This window comes from Vitis riparia, chromosome 2 (assembly GCF_004353265.1).
Source record: "Vitis riparia cultivar Riparia Gloire de Montpellier isolate 1030 chromosome 2, EGFV_Vit.rip_1.0, whole genome shotgun sequence".
Lineage (NCBI taxonomy): Eukaryota > Viridiplantae > Streptophyta > Magnoliopsida > Vitales > Vitaceae > Vitis > Vitis riparia.
In genome coordinates, this window is record NC_048432.1 from 18,843,473 (window position 1) to 18,862,908 (window position 19,436).

General features: G+C 36.4%; 1 protein-coding gene across 5 annotated transcripts in view; it reads left to right on the forward strand.

The window, feature by feature from the left end:
* Positions 1-19,436, forward strand: part of LOC117904330 (ABC transporter C family member 10-like) — a 43,205-nt gene that overhangs the window by 19,900 nt on the left and 3,869 nt on the right. For 2 of the 5 annotated variants that reach the window (XM_034816902.1, XM_034816922.1), the window contains exons 2-5: positions 15,707-17,804; positions 18,141-18,461; positions 18,544-18,630; positions 18,782-19,369. In XM_034816902.1, the coding sequence (XP_034672793.1) occupies positions 15,738-17,804; positions 18,141-18,461; positions 18,544-18,630; positions 18,782-19,369 (3,063 nt within the window). In that variant the 5' untranslated portion in view covers positions 15,707-15,737. Of the gene's footprint in view, positions 1-14,993; positions 15,455-15,706; positions 17,805-18,140; positions 18,462-18,543; positions 18,631-18,781; positions 19,370-19,436 lie in introns of those variants that run through there. The other 3 variants (XM_034816911.1, XM_034816893.1, XM_034816884.1) reach the window with 3 other exon arrangements.

Sequence of the window (19,436 nt, forward strand, 5' to 3'; positions counted from 1 at the left end):
TCTCGTGTCGGCTTCCAGAGCCATTGTCGTCATCTTGTTTAGGCTTCCAGAGTCATTTCTCTCATCTCGTGTCGGCTTCCAGAGCCATCGTCGTCACCTTGTTTAGGCTTCCAGAGTCATTTCTCTCATCTCGTGTCGGCTTCCAGAGCCATCGTGGTCATCTCGTTTAGGCTTTCAGAGCCGTTACCGTTGTCCTGTTTAGGCTTCCAGAGCCATTTCTCCCATCTTGTGTAGGCTTCCAGAGCCATTTCTGTCGTCTTGTTTCGGCTTCCAAAGCCATTGTTGTCATCTTGTTTAGGCTTCCAGAGCCATTACCGTTGTCCTGTTTAGGCTTCCAGAGCCATTTCTCCCATCTCGTGTAGGTTTCCAGAGTCATTTCTGTCGTCTCGTTTAGGCTTCCAGAGCTGTTGTTTTTCTAGTTTAGCTTTTAGGGTTAGTTTTTGGTTTGGCTTCCAGAGCTGTTGTTTTTCTAGTTTAGCTTTTAGAGTTAGTTTTTGGTTTGGCTTCCAGAGCTATTGCTTTCTAGTTTAGCTTTTAGAGTTAGTTTTTGGTTTGGCTTCCAGAGCTATTGTGTTCTAGTTTAGCTTTTAGAGTTAGTTTTTGGTTTGGCTTCCAGAGCCGTTGCTTTCTAGTTTAGCTTTTAGAGTTAGTTTTTGGTTTGGCTTCCAGAGCTGTTGTTTTTCTAGTTTAGCTTTTAGAGTTAGTTTTTGGTTTGGCTTCCAGAGCTATTGCTTTCTAGTTTAGCTTTTAGAGTTAGTTTTTGGTTTGGCTTCCAGAGCTATTGCTTTCTAGTTTAGCTTTTAGAGTTAGTTTTTTTGGTTTGGCTTCCAGAGCTGTTATTTTCTAGTTTAGCGTTTAGAGTTAGCTTTTTGGTTTGGCTTCCAGAGCCGTTGTTTTTCTCAGTTTAGTGTTCAGTGTCAGTCCCGCCATTCAGAGTCACTACTCCTGGCATTCATATTCTCTGGCATGGCACGTCTCACCTTCATGGATTTGTACTTATTCTCACTCTCCTCACCTCGTTACCCTGTGCTTATCGCCTATTCATCTAGCAGCCCACATAGGGCAGTCCCCCTTGGGCGCATTCTTGATCGTACTCCAGGGTGGTTCGACCGTTACTCATCTCTGACGTTGATCTTCGAGTCACTTTTGGAGACGTCTTAGAAGGAGCTTGGATCCTTAGTTTGGCTTCAGAGGCATTTTGTGACATCTTTTCTTTTAGGATTAGAGCCTTTGTGTTTGTCTGCTAGCCTGGGTGACTTTGCGTTTCACCAATGTCCCTATGGGGGTCTCTTTGATTCTTCGGTAGAGTTCACTTCATTCCACTCACTATTCACACTTGCTTTTCACTCCATTGTTCATGTTCCTTACACTCGTGAACTCTATCGAAGAGGGGCATATTTGTAGACCCCCATTTAGGTCTTTCTTTTCTGCAGATCTTTTAGCCACGTGTCACCACCCCAGCGAGCCACGTGTCGCGCCCTCAGTAGCCACAGGTGAATCAACCTTGCTTTTTGAAGTGCCAATGGAAGGATGACACGTGGAGGGGTCCTCTAGAAAGTTCCTGCCAGCTGCATGGGAGCGGATGAGAGAGAAATAGGCTGCAGGCTGGTAGTGGGTTTTTTTTTTTTGGTGGCTGTCTCTGCAGGTGGTTAGGGGGGCAGATCGGGGATAAAGAAAGGGATTTTTGCTTTTTTGAAAAAGGCAGGGGGAGCTTTCAGGTGAGGGGGCTTCTGTTTAGATTTTTGGGAGGGCAGCTGCAGAGGAGGGTAGCTGCAGAGAGAGAAGACGAGGGTGAAGGGGGTGATTTTCGGGTGATCTATAGAGGAGAGTATTGGTTTTTAGCTGGGGGGACTTTTCTCTAGAGAAGGTACAAGTTACAGAGGGCGAGCTTGCTGGTTCCATGGATTTTGAGGGTGAAGCTTGGAAAAGGAGAGAAAGGAAGGCTGGTTTGCTGAAGATAGCTAGGAAGAAAAGAAAAGTGGAAAGAGCATTTCCAGGTACGTTAGACATAGTTTTTTTATTTATTTTCACTCATCACTCTGTTTTCTTGATCTTCTATCTTCTCTGGTTGTTTTGTTTTTTTTTTTTTTTTTTTTTTTTCTCTGGACATTGTATGTGCTGATGCATTGCTTTACTCTTATACTTGTCCGTTTGAATATGGCTCACTCCCATGGTGGGGGTTTGTTGATGCTCTCACTTGGATCTTTGCTTTTAACTTTCCTGCTATACCACTAGCCGGAACCCCTGGATCTCAATATGAAAGGCGATTCCACTTAATGCTTGGCTCACTCTGTTTACTCTACCATGGGTACCCTATATCTTGTTTTATTTCCTTCTCCATTTCTGGTATCTCAATCCATATCTTGGTTTCGGGCTCACGTTTCTGGATTTATTTCGGACTATTGGTTTTGTGTTCTGATTTGTGCTTGAGGGGAAGGGTGGTGCTTTGGCTATTGCCACAGATGCAGGGTTCTCAGTGGGTGAGATGCATACAGGGTGCCTATTTGGAATATACCAAGTTCCTTAGTAGTTACTATGCATTTGGATTTTCGCCTTGTTTCATGGTCACGGCTAGCAAGAAGGTGCAGTATTGTCATGCAAATCCCCTGGTTCCGAGCTTATGTTTTTCTGAAAGATTTGGTTAGTGTGTTTTGTGGCATCAGTGCACTGGAGATTCATCAGGTGGTGATGAGACATCATGGTTAAGGGAATCGATTGAATACACTTGGGAAGACCTTGGCGGGGAAGATGGCGAAGGTGAACATGTGGATTATGGGTCAAATGACAGAGGCATGGCTGGCTTCGTTGCTTTAGATTATCATGTCATGTTGGTTAGAGTTGAGGGAGCAGAATGCAAGAGACAGAGGTCTCTAACAATAAGGATTTGGGTTCTGAACCTGAACAAAGCTCATCGATGACAAAAGTTGTAGAGGCAGTATCTGGTAAGGAAGATGATAAAAAAATGTCTTCATACCTCATGATGATCCTTCAATGACTCGTTTCGGTACACATCTAGTGCTTGCACTTAGATGTTTATTTGCTGATCAAATGAAGGATCCTTTTAAGGAGAAAATCGTGGCTGTTGGTGTTTTATTTGGTCACATGCATGCTACCACTTTCAATGGGCCCTCCATACTCATTTTCTCCATGCGTCCATGCCTATCACATTTACCCCATGCCCATACCCATTTGTATTATCACCTTTCTCTCTACACCACCGCCCAAAATCCACTCAAAGTCTTCATGGAGGTCCCAGCTTCACCCTTTCACGTGCGTGAAATCATGCAAAGTCTGGCCATCATTCTTAATACCCATTTCCTTCCCGTCATACCCATTGCCAACTAACATTACCATCATATCCATTCACTTTTCTCTCTAAAACCTACTCGTACCCATCTTTCAAACTATCAATAACCTCATTTTTCCTACCGTTTTCACCATTCCATGCATTCTCATTTTTTTAACGTGCTCATCATTCCGCTCATCTCATCCTCCCTTACACCCAACGTACCCATTTCATCCCTCAACCTCTCACTTTATTCACACCAGAGATGCCACTAACGACGTCTTTCAAGACCCATGCTGCAATTGCACGTGCTGTGTCAACCCGTCAGAGGATGAGGATATGCTAGCTCGTCAGAGAGAAGCCGAGGATCAGGGTCATTCAGGTTTCGAGGATTTTGCATATACTTTAGATGTTGAAGAGATTGATGAGGATTCTATTCTGAAGTTTGATCTTACACCTCTTTACCGAACATATCACATTCATACTTGCCTTGGCATCCAAGAGCAGTTTCGTGAATATTACTATAAGAATCGGTTGTTGCAGCTCAATTCAGACTTGCAGATCTCGCCAACACTACCATTTCTGGAGTCCCATCAGACATTTTTAGCACAAATTGTTGGGTATTTTATAGCGGAGGATCGGGTTTTGAGAGCAGCTGGAGGGCTATTGTTACCTAATCAGGTTGAGATAATGTGGGAAACAGCAGTATCTAAAATGACCGCAATGTTAGGAGAACAGTTTTCTCACATGGATTCTGCAACCAACCTTCTTATGATAAAGGACTATGTTACTCTGCTTGGGGCAACTCTTAGACACTATGGGTATGAAGTGAGCCCACTGCTTGAGGCTCTCGACAATGGCTGGGAAAGATTTCATGTGCTTCTTTTGGATGAGTGTAGGCAACAAATCGTTGATGTCCTTGCCAATGACACCTATGAGCAGATGGTACTGAAAAAGGAGTCTGACTACACTATGAATGTTCTATCATTTCATCTCCAAACCTCGGATATAATGCCTGCTTTCCCATACTTTGCACCATTCTCCTCCATGGTACCTGGTGTTTGCCGCATCATCAGGTCATTCATCAAGGATTCTGTCAGTTACTTGTCTTATGGGGACCCACTTTGCTCGGGTCCATTGGCAGGTATGATGAGCTGTGCACGCCATCGAATTCTGATCTTGTAGTAGGGTCAGCACCTTCCATGATTCTTCCTCCAATCGATGTTCAGTGGGCTTGAAACTGACATACCTTGAACCCGATCAGTCACCGGCAATATTGTGAGGCGATGTTCCAGAAAATTATTAAAGAACCAGCAATCACCATGGCCATATGAGCCTTTCCATGTGCCTAAGGATGTCAAGAAGCATTAGAGCCCGTATTTCTGCCAGAATCGTTCCTCCCTGGGCCCACCATATACAAATGTGATACGGATGCATAGAAATTCTGGCTCAATGGGTGACTCAAAGACAGAATTCCTTGAAGTTTCGAATGTTGCTGGTAAGGGAGAGCGGAGCTCCAGGGCTGCAGGTCAATCTGTTGGGTCCCCTACAATTTTAAAGTGTAGTAGTGAGACGACCTATCAGAACAAAGACAGTAAAGAACTTCAGACACCAAAACAAAATCGGAACAAGGTTATTGACCTGAAGGAAATCCGCATATCATTGCAAGAAGTTCTATCTGGAATCCGATCTGCAGCCCTTAATCCCTTCTATCTGAGGGAAAACAAATCTGTTGATCAGATCAGTGGATTTCTGTCTGCATTCAGAAGTTCAATCTATCATGATGGTTCCAACTACAAAATGTTCAACAAACATGGACCTGGTAGAAAGAGAAAACGTCAAGAATCTGAACCTGGGTCATCAAGAGAAGACCTAAAACAGAATGACCACAACTCATCTAAGCAAGCCCGCAGGAGTAGAAAGAATGAAACAGCAGAGCCAGATGGCCCAGAACTCAAGCAAGCTGCTGCTGGAAAGTCAGATACGAAGACAAAACACAAAGACAAGGACAAAAAGGTTGAATCCGCTACACTTCTCTTGTCATTTGGACCTGGGATCTCCTTACCCTCAAAAGATGACCTCATTAAAATATTTTCGAAGTTTGGGACTCTGAATGAGTCAGAAACAGAGATACTGTATGATTCTTTCTGTGCTCGGGTCGTGTTTTCAAGAAGCTCAGATGCGGAAGAAGCCTTCAATGGTTCACAAAAGGCCAGTCCCTTTGGAGCCGAGCAAGTCACATATAGGCTCCGGTATCCATCATCCAGCACCAGCCAAGAGTCCGAGTGCTGAAGCCCATTGCAGTGTAGGAGTGTGCATTGGAGGCCGGGTGTGGTGCTGTCTAGCTTTGGCTGCTATCCTGGGCACTTCCTGCCAACCCAATGACGCTGAACCAGAAGCTTTTCAAGACAAGGCGCATTATCCAGTTTGTGGATTGGTGCCCTACTGGATTCAAGGTGCAGTTTTCCTCGACGTAGTGGTGATGGTTTATGGCACCCATGCTACGCTTAATTATTGCTTTCCTTGGCAAAAGCGGAGACAATACACGAAGCGATGGAGATATTTTCATAATCAGGGACGAGGAATTCATGATGAATGCATATTGAGTTGAACATGCTATTCCGGTCAAAGTGAAGGGAATAGGGGATGAAATAACACGCATGGTTGAGGTTTTCAGCACGGGATATTGAGTATGGTATGTCTTTGTTTTCAGCAGAAAGAGAAGGATCTCAGCATTGTTGACTGGAATCTTTCCCTTACAAAAGTCCAATACAAAAATTCTCAATCACCCGCGTGACAATTTGGCGCGGAAATTGACAGTTGTGGCAGTGTACCCAGACGGCTTCGCTACTCTCGAGCATAATGCTCTGAGATGGAATTAAATGAAGAATCAACTCCAAGTCTGTATTTCCACTGAGAAAGCAGAGTCTTCTCCTCCCATCCAAGCCACGTTTTCTCCTCTCATGAGTTGAACTGTATGTTTAAGCTCTAAGAAAAATGGGATCCAGTCTTGCTATATTTGAATTTGGATTTTAGAATATGTGGACCAGTGAACAGTGGCCTGGACAAGTTAGCTATGGCGAAGGAATACAGTGTTCATTTGTGACCAGCTCAACAGTACCACTGATCCCTATAGTGCAGTCTCCCTATGCCCAGAGCTCAGAAGAAAAGGCTTATGCATGACCACCTTGGGGTACTTTTGACTGACTTTCACTTGATCTCCAGTTTCAATATACTCATCATTCTACAGAATTCATCATCTCAGCTTCATCGGGGTTTCAAAGATGACATGCAATTAGTGTTCAAGGTGCCCCAAGCTCAGGACTCCACTCTGCATGGTGCATGGCCACCTTTAAGCCGCACGTCCTCTCTTTTTTTTTTTTTTATTTTACTTATTTATTTATTTATTTTACTAAATTATTTTTATTTATTTATTTTATTTCATGTTATTTTATATATTTATTTATTTATTTTATTTTATCATTTTTTTTTTTTTCACCATCTTCGATCTTAAAAGAATCCTCCAAGTTCAAATTTTAAAATGTTTTTTCCAATTTCTAAATTCTTCAAATAATTTTATTTCTTAAAATTTTCATCTTTAGAGTTTTCAAATCCCAAAAATCCGTTTTTTAATAAAATTTGGCCGCCATTTTCTTTTCGGCGAGCCACTTTCGAATTCTTCACGATTTTTAAATGTTTTAAAATAAGTGTGAATTAATTTTCGTAATTCTTAATTATAGAATTTACGAAATTAATTCACTCAAAAATAAAACGGGCTTTGGTGGGGGCCAACATCAAATGAATTTTCTTTAAAATAAAAGTGAATTTTGAGTGAAGTGTCATGCGTGCCTTTGATGATTTTTGCACTCAATTTAGTGACATGTGAGCTATGTTATGCTATTTATTGTGCACTAACCTTTTTCCTTGATAGCGCATGATGATTCGTTGCCCAGGTACGCGCTCACTCTCACTCTGGTTAATTCATATGCATTTTTTCGACTTTCATACGTGCATGATTGATTCGAGTATTCATTGATTTCCACATTGACTGCCATGTAAGCTTCATTTTATTAGTAGAGACCCGTCTTTAGGGACTTAGAGGGGTGCTACGGTCTTTACCGTACCTTCCCGATAAGTAACCTGACCCCCGAACCCGACCCGGTTTTTCACAGACCGCCTTTTCCAAAATAAGGAGTCACACTTAGGGTTTTTCTTTCTTATTTTGTTTACCCTTTAAAAATAAAACAAAAATAAGTGGCGACTCCAAGTCATTTTTGAATAATCAATAAAAAAATCAATTTTTTTTAAATAAAAATCGAGCTCGCCATCGAGTGGGAAACGCATTGAGCACGAAATGCGGGGTCCACAAGGTCCTAAACCCATAGTTTTTTATCTTCACAATTTGTGTGAGGGCTTTTCACGTAAAAATCTTGTGCTCATTGTATATTATTTTAATTATTCTGATTAGTTTATTTATAATATCTATCCCTGATATCCCGTAGGATTAATTGAGTTAAAAACTCAATTCCTTATTTAAGAAAATTTTAAAATACACTCATTCACCCCTCTCTATGTGTTACCCTATTTGAGTATCTATTGAGGGTAGCTCAATATCACCATCATTTGGGTGATTCATGCTTAGGCTTAAAGAGGCCATTGATGCACCCAAGGATTTCCTTGGAATAGACAGCAAGTGGCCCTCAGGTCCAAAGATGGAAGGAAGCTTGATCACTATTCGTAGGCATTCTACCTCCACACACCATTATTCCCTCCAACTCTTGGCTAGGGTGAAGTCCGGGTTCTAAACTCGTGATATGGTTTATCCTCTTGTATTGGCCTTTCATATTAGCCATAAATAATAGCACTACGGAACTTGGTAACTTGTCAATCTTCACTTCTAAAGGTAGTGAGTTCAATTAGTTCCCAACACCTTTATTCTGAAAGAGTTTAAATTAAAGACTCCCCTAGGCTTGGGTGGGCCGAATTTGGCCCTTGTCGATGTGGGTTGCAAAATTTGTTTTTCACTTATGACAACATGCAAATCAAGAGTTGCTTACTTGGATCATATTAAAAAAAAAAAAAAAGAAGAAGGAAAAATTAGGTGTTGTTTGTATAGACTTGTATTTTTTGTTTTTAAAAACAATAATAATAATAATAATAATAATAATAATAATTTTTATATAAAATATAAGAACAAAAATGCATATGGTTAGGATAATAGAATGGAGCTTTTCCAGGTATCACGACCTCTGAGTATCTATGAATATTTAGTGGAGGTCCCCAATTCAATATCACACGTGGAGGAAAAAGATGGAGCCAAATGAAAAGATGAGACTTTTGCCTCAAGATAAAAGTCACTTTGACCATTCAGGAGATGAAAAGGAAAAAGAAAAGCTGTTTCAATCAACAATCAACTATTGCAACCTTCTAAAGTGAATGTACAAAAGTAAATAGGGCTTTTTCTTTAGTCATTTAATGAAAAAATATAAAAAAAATAATAAAAAAGAAGAAAGAAAAGCTGTTTCAGTCGACAATCATTTCTTACAACCTTCTAAAGTGAATGCATAAAAGTAAATAGGGCTTTTTCTTTTGTCCTTTAAGAAGAAACATAACAAATGTCACGTGATTAATAATTACAAAGTTATATATTTTTAAAAATTATTTAATTTTTATATAAAAATAAATAAATTAAATGAGTTTGAAAGCAAAAATAACTTATTATTTTAAAATCTATTTCTTAAATTTTCATTATTTTTTCCTTCTTTATTTCTCTTTTTTTTCGGAATTTTCAAAATTTAATTTAATTTGTATTACTGAATGGAAAGACGTCATCTTTGAAAATGTTTTCTATGATTGCGATGGTTACACAAAGATACGAAGTTTGGTGGTATTGATGCTAACAATCATCCTTTTATTAATTAAACCAATTAATGATTTATTTAGAATTTATGTTATAAAATTAGAATGAGTTAACCTACATCTCTTTTTATCATGTTTTTCTTTTTTGGAAGTACAAGAGTCTAATAATATATTCAGTTGTCACTAAATTATTCCAATAGGAAATATTTGAAATTGCAAAGATTTTTTTTTATTTTTTAATAAGACTTATGATGGAATCTTCAATTCTTATGAAGCTTTTTGAATTGTCAAGACATTTAAAAAAAAAAAAAAAAGGTCTTTTTTAATTAACATTAAGTCATTTAAATTTGAGTTATACTAAAACCCGAGTCACATTAAGACCTAAATCATATTAAAGTCCAAACAACATTGAAACTAGATAACAAATTCATTTTAGTTAAATTGGTTAATATCAATAAAGTACTTTTAGCTTAATAGAAAAAACTAAATATTTCGATTTTTTATATTCAGCCAAAAAACAAACACCAAAAAACAAACACCATCTTAATTTAAGATGAATAATATTCCTTCAAAAATAATATTAGATTTATCTATTAATTTGTTATACATATGGACGTGGGACCAAGGTTTTGATATAAGAACAAAAATGCATATGATTAGGATAAGAGAGTGTAAGGTTAGCATAATGGAGCTTTTCCAAACTGGTATCATGACCTCTGAGACTGTGAATATGGAAAGTTGAGGTCCCCAATTTGATATAACACATGGAGGAAAAAGATGGAGCCAAATGAAAAGATGAGACTTTTGCCTCAAGATAAAAGTCACTTTGACCATTCAGGAGATGAAAAGGAAAAAAGAAAAGTTGTTTGAGTCAGCAATCATTCATTACAACCTTCTAAAGAGTTTAAGTACAAAATAATCCATTTGTTGAAAACAATCATAAGAATAGTACTCATCTCAAAATATTTATCAAACTGATTTTTTATATCACATAAACATCCACATAGATTTTTTTTTTTTTTTAAATGTAAAAAACCATTTCAGAAATATCTTTAAAACCATAATTACATGTGGTTTTACAATTTTCCTTAAAATTATAATTAGTAATTATGGTTTCAAAATTACTTTTAATTGACACACGTTTTAATGGTATTGTGATTTTAATATTATTTTTAAAATATTTTTTTATCATAATAACCATAAAAAAAATATTTTTTGTTATAATAATCATAAAACCACAATTAATAACTATGGATTTAAAAATATCATAAAAACCATAGTCATAGATGATGGTTTACAATTTTCCTTTGTGATTATGGTTTTACAATTTTCTTTAAAACCATAGTTAGAGGGTAACTCATGTAACCATAACTAAAAAAAATATAAAATTTTAGAACTTTGTTTTTTTATTTTTTATTTTAGTATAAATCATGGAGGTACCAAAATTTCTTAACGATATACCAAATTTTCTTAAAGTTGGTTTCTTACAAATTTCCTTAAATAAATATTTTATTTAACATAAATATATAAATTTTTATGGGAATGCATGTAGGCCAAATTATTTTCTCAAAATTTCAAGAAAAATATGAAAAAATAAAGATAAATATATAAATATATATATATATATAATTTTCAAACAATCGTAATGAAAAAATTTATTAAGGATAATTTGTATAAAAAAATAATTTTAAACTGACAATGGAAAATTGTAAAAAAATTTCCTCACTCCGAATCGAACTTTAAGGAAATTTGGTTCATCATTAAGAAATTTTGGTACATCAATAATTTATACTAAAATTTAAAATAAAAAAACAAAGTTTTAAATTTTTTTTTTCTTTTAGTTATGGTTACATGAGTACCCTTCTAAATGTGGTTTTAAAGAAAATTGTAAAACCATCGTCTGTGATAGTGGTTTTTATAATATTTTTAAAACCACATTTATTAACTGTGGTTTTATGGTTATTATGACAAAAAATATTTTTTATGATTATTATGATAAAGAATATTTTAAAAATAATATTAAAATCACAATACTATTAAAATGGGCTTAGATTAAAAATAATTTTGAAACCATAATTACTAACTGTGATTTTAAGGAAAATTGTAAAATCATAATTACAAATTGTGGTTTTAAGAATATTTTTAAAACTTTTAAAATTACAGTCACCAACGGTGGTTTTTTACACTTAAAAAAAAATTTATGTGGATGCTGTGTGTATTCAAAATATTAATTTGACAAATATTTCGACGTTGGTAGTTTTTTTTTTTTTTTTCAACAAATGGATTATTTTATACTTAAACTCACCTTCTAAAGTGAATGTACAAAAGTAAATAGGGCTTTTTCTTTAGTCATTTAATAAAAAAAATAATAATAAAAAAGGAGAAAGAAAAGCTGTTTTAGTCGACAATCATTTCTTACAACATTCTAAAGTGAATGTACAAAAGTAAATAGGGCTTTTTCTTTTGTCCTTTAAAGAAGAAGAAAAAAAGCCACCCCCAAAGGAATTTTTTTATACCAGTAATTAAGAGAGTAAATGTGTATGTGTTTGAAGTGTAAAGACGTCATCTTAGAAAATGTTTTCTATGATTGCGATGATTACACAAAGATATGAAGTTTGGTGGTATTGACGCTAACAATCATCCTTTTATTAATTAAACCAATTAATGATTTATTTAGAATTTATGTTATAAAATTAGAATGAGTTAACCTACATCTCTTTTTATCATGTTTTTCTTTTTTAGCAGCTGTCACTAAATTATACCAATGGGAAATATTTGAAATTGCAAAGATTCTTTTTTTTTTTTAATAAGACATGATAGAATCTTTGATTCTTATAAAGCTTTTTGAATTGTCAAGACATTCAAAACAAAAAAAAAAAAGATCTTTTTTAATTAAGATAAAGTCATTTAAACTTGAGTTATGCTAAAACCCGAGTTACATTAAGACCTAAATCGTATTAAAACCCAAACAACATTGAGACTTGATAACAAATTCACTTTAATTAAGTTGATTAATATCAACAATGTATTTTTAGCTAAATAGAAAAAATCAAATACTTCGATTATTTCTATTTAGTCAAAAAATAAACATTACCTTAATTTTTATCAAACCCAATAAAGATAAAACTCAAATAACATATAGTGGGCATTTGCTTACCATAAATTATGAGTTATGCCAAATGAAATTCTTGTATCATGAGAATACACCAAGAACTTAGGTATCAATCAAGCAAATATATCAAGGAACCCTAAAAACTGTCATTTTATGATCCCATGTGATAAATGTTAACAAATTAAAAACCATTTTTAATCTTTCGATTTTGCTTAAAAGGAAACATATTGGAATTTGTAATTTAAGTTTTTTTCAAAAAAAAAAAATATTTATTTTTTAATTAACTTACATTATTGTGTTTAACTTTGTTAAAAAAAAATTGAATATTAAACCAGAATTGTTTTTAAAAATACTTACATAAATATAGAAAATGATTAAAAGTAAGTTGTAAATAAAAAATATTTAAAAAAAAATTTTGAAAACATAAAAGAAAGGTTAAAAAATAATCCAAATTCTTAATTTTATTATAGAAACCAACTGAAAAATATTTTTGAAAATGATTTTTTCCAGAAACGTTTTAAAAAAACATTACCAAAAAGACTGCTTAATTTTTAAACATGAGGCCAACAAGGCATACCAGATTAAAAACTTAAATTATTAGACAGTAAGCCTAGGGTTGCGTTAAGAGACTTCTGATGGTATTTATTATCTTAGTGGAATTTTCGATGTCATATTTTAATACAAAAAATATATAGTGAGACAATGAATATCATAAAAATATTACAGTGGAAAGAAAATATATATATATATATATACACAAGACTTGATAATCTTCTCTCTCAATATCGTGAAACATGAAGTTTTGAAACAAAATAATTTATTTATAAAAAAAATCCACAAGACAAAACATGGCGATCCGTGTCACAAAATCGTAATTGTAACTACGGTTTTGATTTTTTTTAAATAATTAAAATTATAATTAGTGACTACAACTTCAAATCCAAACTAAAAATTAAAGTTTGGTAACTATGATTTTAAGCTTAAATTTAAAGTCATAATTTTTAACTATAATTTCATGCTTTTAAAAAAAAAATCAAAATCAAAATCATAATTATTAATTACAGTTTTATGAAGAAAAAAAATTATTAAAATCATGTAGATGTTCAAGTGTCTAAGATACATTAGTTCAAGGATTATTTCTAAAGGAGTTCTATATTGTGTATTTTGTTTTTCAAACATTTTATTTTGGGAAACTTGTGTTTTGATGGGCCATGTGATAAATATATGGTTTTTTAAACTCAACTTTATGAATATGAGAATCAGATTTTAATATGGAAAGTAATATTGTTTTCATACACTTTGAGCCGACTCCATTTTTTATGTCAAGATTGCCCTTCCAGGTCTCCATTATTGATAAAAAAAAAAAAAAAAAGGTTACAGTGGTGACGGCGTTGATGGACTGATGTGGAGTTGCGACGGCCTTGGCACCTCCGGATTTTTCTTCCACAGCAACATCCAAGCCTCCATGTCAACACCGATCAAAATTTGAAGAGTTTCCTGGCTCATCTTTTCGATGTCCCTTCTTCCTTTGTCATCTTCTTCGTTTTCTGGGTTTTTCCACTGAAAAAAAAAAGAGTTGAATCAGAGCCACCAAGTGATCACCGCACGGGGTGAGCTTCGGCCACTGTCGCCATTTATCACCACCAACTTCCCCTCAATCGCGACCAGAACCCACCATCACCGTTGCAACTTCTTCACATCTCCAGTTCTAGCGACTTCCAACTCTAAAACCATATCCGTTTTTACTATATCAAAATCCAATCCTTCATTACCTATTCGCCGTTGATCCACCTCTATCTTAATAATAGTCGTAGCAATTGAAGGAAAAGAAAAATCCGAAGGTACCAAGGTCATTGCCACCGCAGCTTAGTCCATCGTCGTCACCACCATTAAAACTAAACCCATCTCTGGACACCGCAGCTATATCAAAATCCATTTTTTTTTATCGATAATGGAGACCGAAAGTCTAATCTTGACACAAAAAATGGAGTCGGTTCAGAGTGTATGAAAGTAATATTACTTTCTATATTAAAATCTGGTTTTCATATTTCATAAAATGGTTTCAAATATCATATATTTATCACATGTACTCGTAAAAACACGAGTTTCCTTTATTTTAGCTCAAAACTCTGACACGTGAGAACAACTCAATTAGTCATTTCAGTGAAACAGCTAATGTAAGAAAAGACAGTAGTGAGGTGTAGAAGGTGAAAAGTACACCATGATTTGATGAGACAGAGAAGACTCTGAATGACCTATGCTCGTATAAAAATAAAAATAAAATAATAAATAAAAGGGCAGACTGATTTGATGACGCAAGGTGAGATACTGGATGGCCTATGCTGGTTTTTACCCATATGAATTTTGTATCTCTTCTTCAGCACAACATTTTGTCCACCCCCATGTTCTGTGCATTCTATAATTGGTTCAAGATGGTTTTCACTCTCTGAAGTTGCTCCATCATTCTGTTTGTTTCCTCATTAATTGCTTTGAATTCTTGGGTCCTTGATATGAAACTTCTTTTTCTGTTGGGCTGACTCAGTGCATTGTGAGCATTAATTTTCTACTATTTTCCTCTTCTGGGCTCTGTTTTTCTTCTTTTCTTTTTTTCCCATCTTTTTCTTGAATTGATCCTATCAAGGGGTCCTTTAGCTATTATTACGGGGACCTGGAAAAGCGTAAGCTAGGACCGAAAGAAAAGGAACAATTTCTTCCCATTCGATTCTATTAATTTCTGCAAGCTTTTCTACTATATAATTATTCCTGTCCCCTTTCCAGAAAGCTTAAATAAAAAGATGTGGTTTGGTTTTACATCATTGTCCAACGTATCCTAAGGTAACTGCCTCATCTTCTTGTTCCTGTTTTTTTGTGCTCATCCTTTCAGCTTGAGAAAATAGGCCTAGACTGTGCTTGGTCAAGGAATCTCAGTGGGTTGTGTTTGGTTACTGAGACTCATGGTAAAAGAAAAGAAGTTTTGCAATCTTAAAGCTACCACTCCATCCCTTACTTGTTATGAGATTCAAGGTTTACATTTATTTTCCAGTATTTTTCTCAACAACGAAACAGAGAAATGGGGGGTTTTGCATACGTTTCCTGAATCTTGTTCACATCTTCTTCTGCTTTCATGTTTGATTCATTTCCATTGGATCCCATTCTCCCTATCTGTTTTCTGCAATTTCTCATGTTCTATGTCTATGGTCAGTTCTCTTCAATCTCAGTTCAGTTGTTCTTGGATTCTTTCTCCTGATCTTAGGCACCTGGGGTTGTGAATTAAGTTCAGATCAGTCCTGTATGATAAATTTAACTTTTAAGTTCCACTGAGAACTGAAACTATTAGGCACGCATTGATGGTTCTCATGTTTAGTACTACTTCCAACTCTAAAACGCCAAAAATCTAACGAGTAACCCTTTGCTTTTTGTTTCTTTATTTTTTTTTTACTTTATTACAGCCACAGTTTTGTGAAGGCAAGAAGATACAACATGGGTGAGAGTCTCTGGACTGTTTTCTGTGGAAGTACCGGGTGTTCAAGTAAAATTGGAATGATAAGCAGTTCTGGGTTCCTAGCCATCATCTGTCCAAGTTCATGTCTCAATCATATTTTGGTCATTTCTGTAGACATCATCCTCTTGTTCTTATTATTATTTATCTTCATATATAAAGCATCAGCTTTGAAGATCTTATCCCCTCAACAGTCTAGATGCTTTTCCACAATGCTAAATTCTGCTGCCTTTCTTAATGGTAGTTTGGGGTTGGTTTATCTGGGTTTGGGGATCTGGATTTTGGGAGAGAAGCTGATTGAAGAGAACACCATTCTACCTCTGCATGGCTGGCTAGTGAATTTATTACAAGGCTTCGCCTGGTTTTTTCTGGGTTTAGCTGTGAGGTTTAGGAGGCATCAAGTTCTACATATTGCAGGGCTGAAGCTCTGTTCAGTACTTGCATTCTTTATTGCAGGTTTTCTCTGTGTTACATCTTTCTGGGAAGCTATTGTGAGCGATGCAGTATCAGTCAAGATGATTTTAGATGTTATATCTTTTCCTGGAGCAATTCTATCGATGTTCTCCACTTTTTCAGGACCGAAATATGCAGTAACTGATTCAGAAATTGATGGTGCTGGCTTCTATACACCTTTGCCTGGTGAAGGAGGCAGTGGTGGTGATAAAATCAATTCAGATGCCAGCTTACCTCCTTTTCAGAAAGCCGGGCTCATTAGTAGACTGTCATTTTGGTGGTTGAATTCGTTGATCAAGAAGGGTAAGGAGAAAACCCTTGAGGACAAAGACATTCCTCAGCTAAGAAGGGAAGATCGAGCGGAAATGTGTTACTCAATGTTCATGGAACAGCAGAATAAGCAGAAAAACAAGCGGTCATCTCGCTCTCCTTCCATTTTGTCAACTATATTGTTGTGGCAGTGGAAACAAATTTTGATTTCTGGCTTTTATGCATTGATCAAGGTGCTAACACTTTCTACTGGCCCTCTGTTTCTTAGAGCCTTCATCCTGGTTGCTGAAGGCAAAGAAGCTTTTGAGTATGAAGGTTATGCACTGACAGGAGGGCTCTTCCTTACTAAATGCTTAGAATCATTATCAGAGAGGCAATGGTTCTTTCAAACTAGATTGATTGGGCTCCAAGTGAGATCATTTCTATCTGCAGCCATCTATCAGAAGCAGCTTAAGCTCTCAAATGCTGCAAAGGGGTCGTATTCCCCTGGTCAGATCATTAACTTTGTTACCATTGATGCTTACAAAATAGGTGAATACCCGTACTGGTTTCACCAGATATGGTCAACAAGCCTCCAGTTGTGTCTGGCATTGATTATTATTTACTACTCGGTGGGGCTTGCAACTATAGCAGCTCTGTTTGTAGTAATATTGACTGTAGTTGCAAACTCTCCTATGGGAAAGTTACAACACAAGTACCAGAAAATGCTCATGGGAACTCAGGACAAGAGGCTGAAGGCTTTCACAGAGGCACTTACAAACATGAAAATTCTGAAGCTGTATGCTTGGGAGTCTCACTTCAAGAATGTCATAGAAGGGTTGAGGAAAGAGGAATTCAAGTGGTTATCATCAGTTCTGTCACAGAGAGGGTACAATCTGATTCTGTTTTGGTCCTCTCCCATTGTAGTATCGGCGGTTACTTTCTGGGCATGCTACTTTCTTGGAACTACTCTCTCTGCGACCAATGTTTTCACATTTATGGCAAGTTTACGCCTTGCCCAGGAGCCAATAAGGCTAATCCCTGATGTCATTTCAGCATTCATTGAGGCCAAGGTTTCGTTAGATCGGATTGCAAAGTTTCTTGATGAACCAGAGCTGCAGAACAAACATGTAAGGAAGATGTGTGATGGGAAGGAGCTGGAGGAATCCATTTTTATCAAGAGCAACAGAATTTCATGGGAGGATAACTCTACAAGGGCTATGCTAAGGAACATAAATTTGGTGGTTAAGCCTGGGGAAAAGGTAGCAATTTGTGGAGAGGTTGGCTCAGGCAAATCGACACTATTAGCTGCTATTCTTGGAGAAGTTCCACACGTTAATGGCATAGTAAGTACCCCTTTCAATTCCATTTCTTCCTCATCCATGGACTAGAATAAATACTCAACAGCTACTTTATGCACAGTTGTACTGAGAGGAATAACAACAAACCCACAGGGAATTTTTATGTTCTTTCAGGGTTTCCTAACTAGGAATACAAAAGAAAAAAAGCTTAAAAACTGAAAGAAGTAATGCATCATTCCTGATTTATACACACTTCATTTGGTAGATATTAACATCATGGAGGGAAAAGGGGAAGGTAGAAAACTTCATGAGCCCCAAAAGGTTCTAGGAGTCTTACGTAGACAAATGTCTTAATACGGATTCTGGATCCATCTTTTCCAGGTTCGAGTTTATGGAAAGATTGCTTACGTCTCTCAGACAGCATGGATTCCAACAGGGACCATAAGAGAAAATATTCTGTTTGGCTCTGCTATGGATCCTTACAGATACAGAGAGGCTATTGAGAAGTGTGCCCTAGTGAAGGACCTTGAGATGCTTCCATTTGGTGATCTCACTGAAATAGGAGAAAGAGGTGTTAATCTGAGTGGTGGACAGAAGCAGCGGGTTCAACTCGCACGCGCATTATATCAGGATGCAGATGTATATCTCCTGGATGATCCATTTAGTGCGGTCGATGCACATACTGCTACCAGTCTATTTAACGTATGTACGGTTCTCCTTTTTTAGAAATTATGCTACTAATGTTATTGCTTTCAGAGTGAATGCTAATGCCAGTTGTGGCCAGGAATATGTCATGGGAGCTCTATCAACGAAGACAGTCATACTTGTGACCCACCAAGTGGACTTCCTTCCAGCATTTGATTCGGTTCTGGTTAGTACAGTTACTTTCTTGGATATCCTTCTTTAACTCTCATTTGACTTCTTTTCCTTTCTTAACAAGTAATTTCCATCATCTGGAAGGCAATCCTTGAGTAACACATGCTTTTAAATCAAGCAGTCCAAATGACTAATTCTGTTGGCAGTTAATGTCCGAAGGGGAGATCCTGCAAGCTGCTACCTTTGAGCAACTGATGCACTCTAGTCAAGAGTTCCAGGACCTTGTTAATGCACACAATGCCACAGTTGGTTCCGAGAGGCAACCTGAGCAAGATTCTACCCAGAAATCTAAAATTCCAAAGGGAGAGATACAGAAGATTTACACCGAGAAACAATTGAGAGACACATCAGGAGAGCAGTTAATTAAGAAAGAAGAAAGAGAAATGGGAGACACTGGTCTCAAGCCTTACCTACAATACTTGAAATACAGCAAGGGATTCTTGTACTTCTTTTTGGCAACTCTATCTCATGTCATATTCATTGTTGGACAGTTGGTGCAAAACTATTGGTTGGCTGCAAATGTCCAGAATTCTAGTGTTAGCCAATTGAAACTGATTGCAGTATACACAGGGATCGGATTAAGCTTATCACTCTTTTTGTTGCTCCGGTCTTTTTTCGTTGTTCTTTTAGGCCTTGAGGCGTCACAATCTATTTTCTCCACACTGCTGAGCTCTCTTTTTCGAGCACCAATGTCCTTTTATGACTCAACACCCCTGGGAAGGATACTCAGTCGGGTAAGGTGCTTAAAATAAATGCATATTACAAAGAACAGAAGACTTATTTTTTTATTACCTTTTTGCA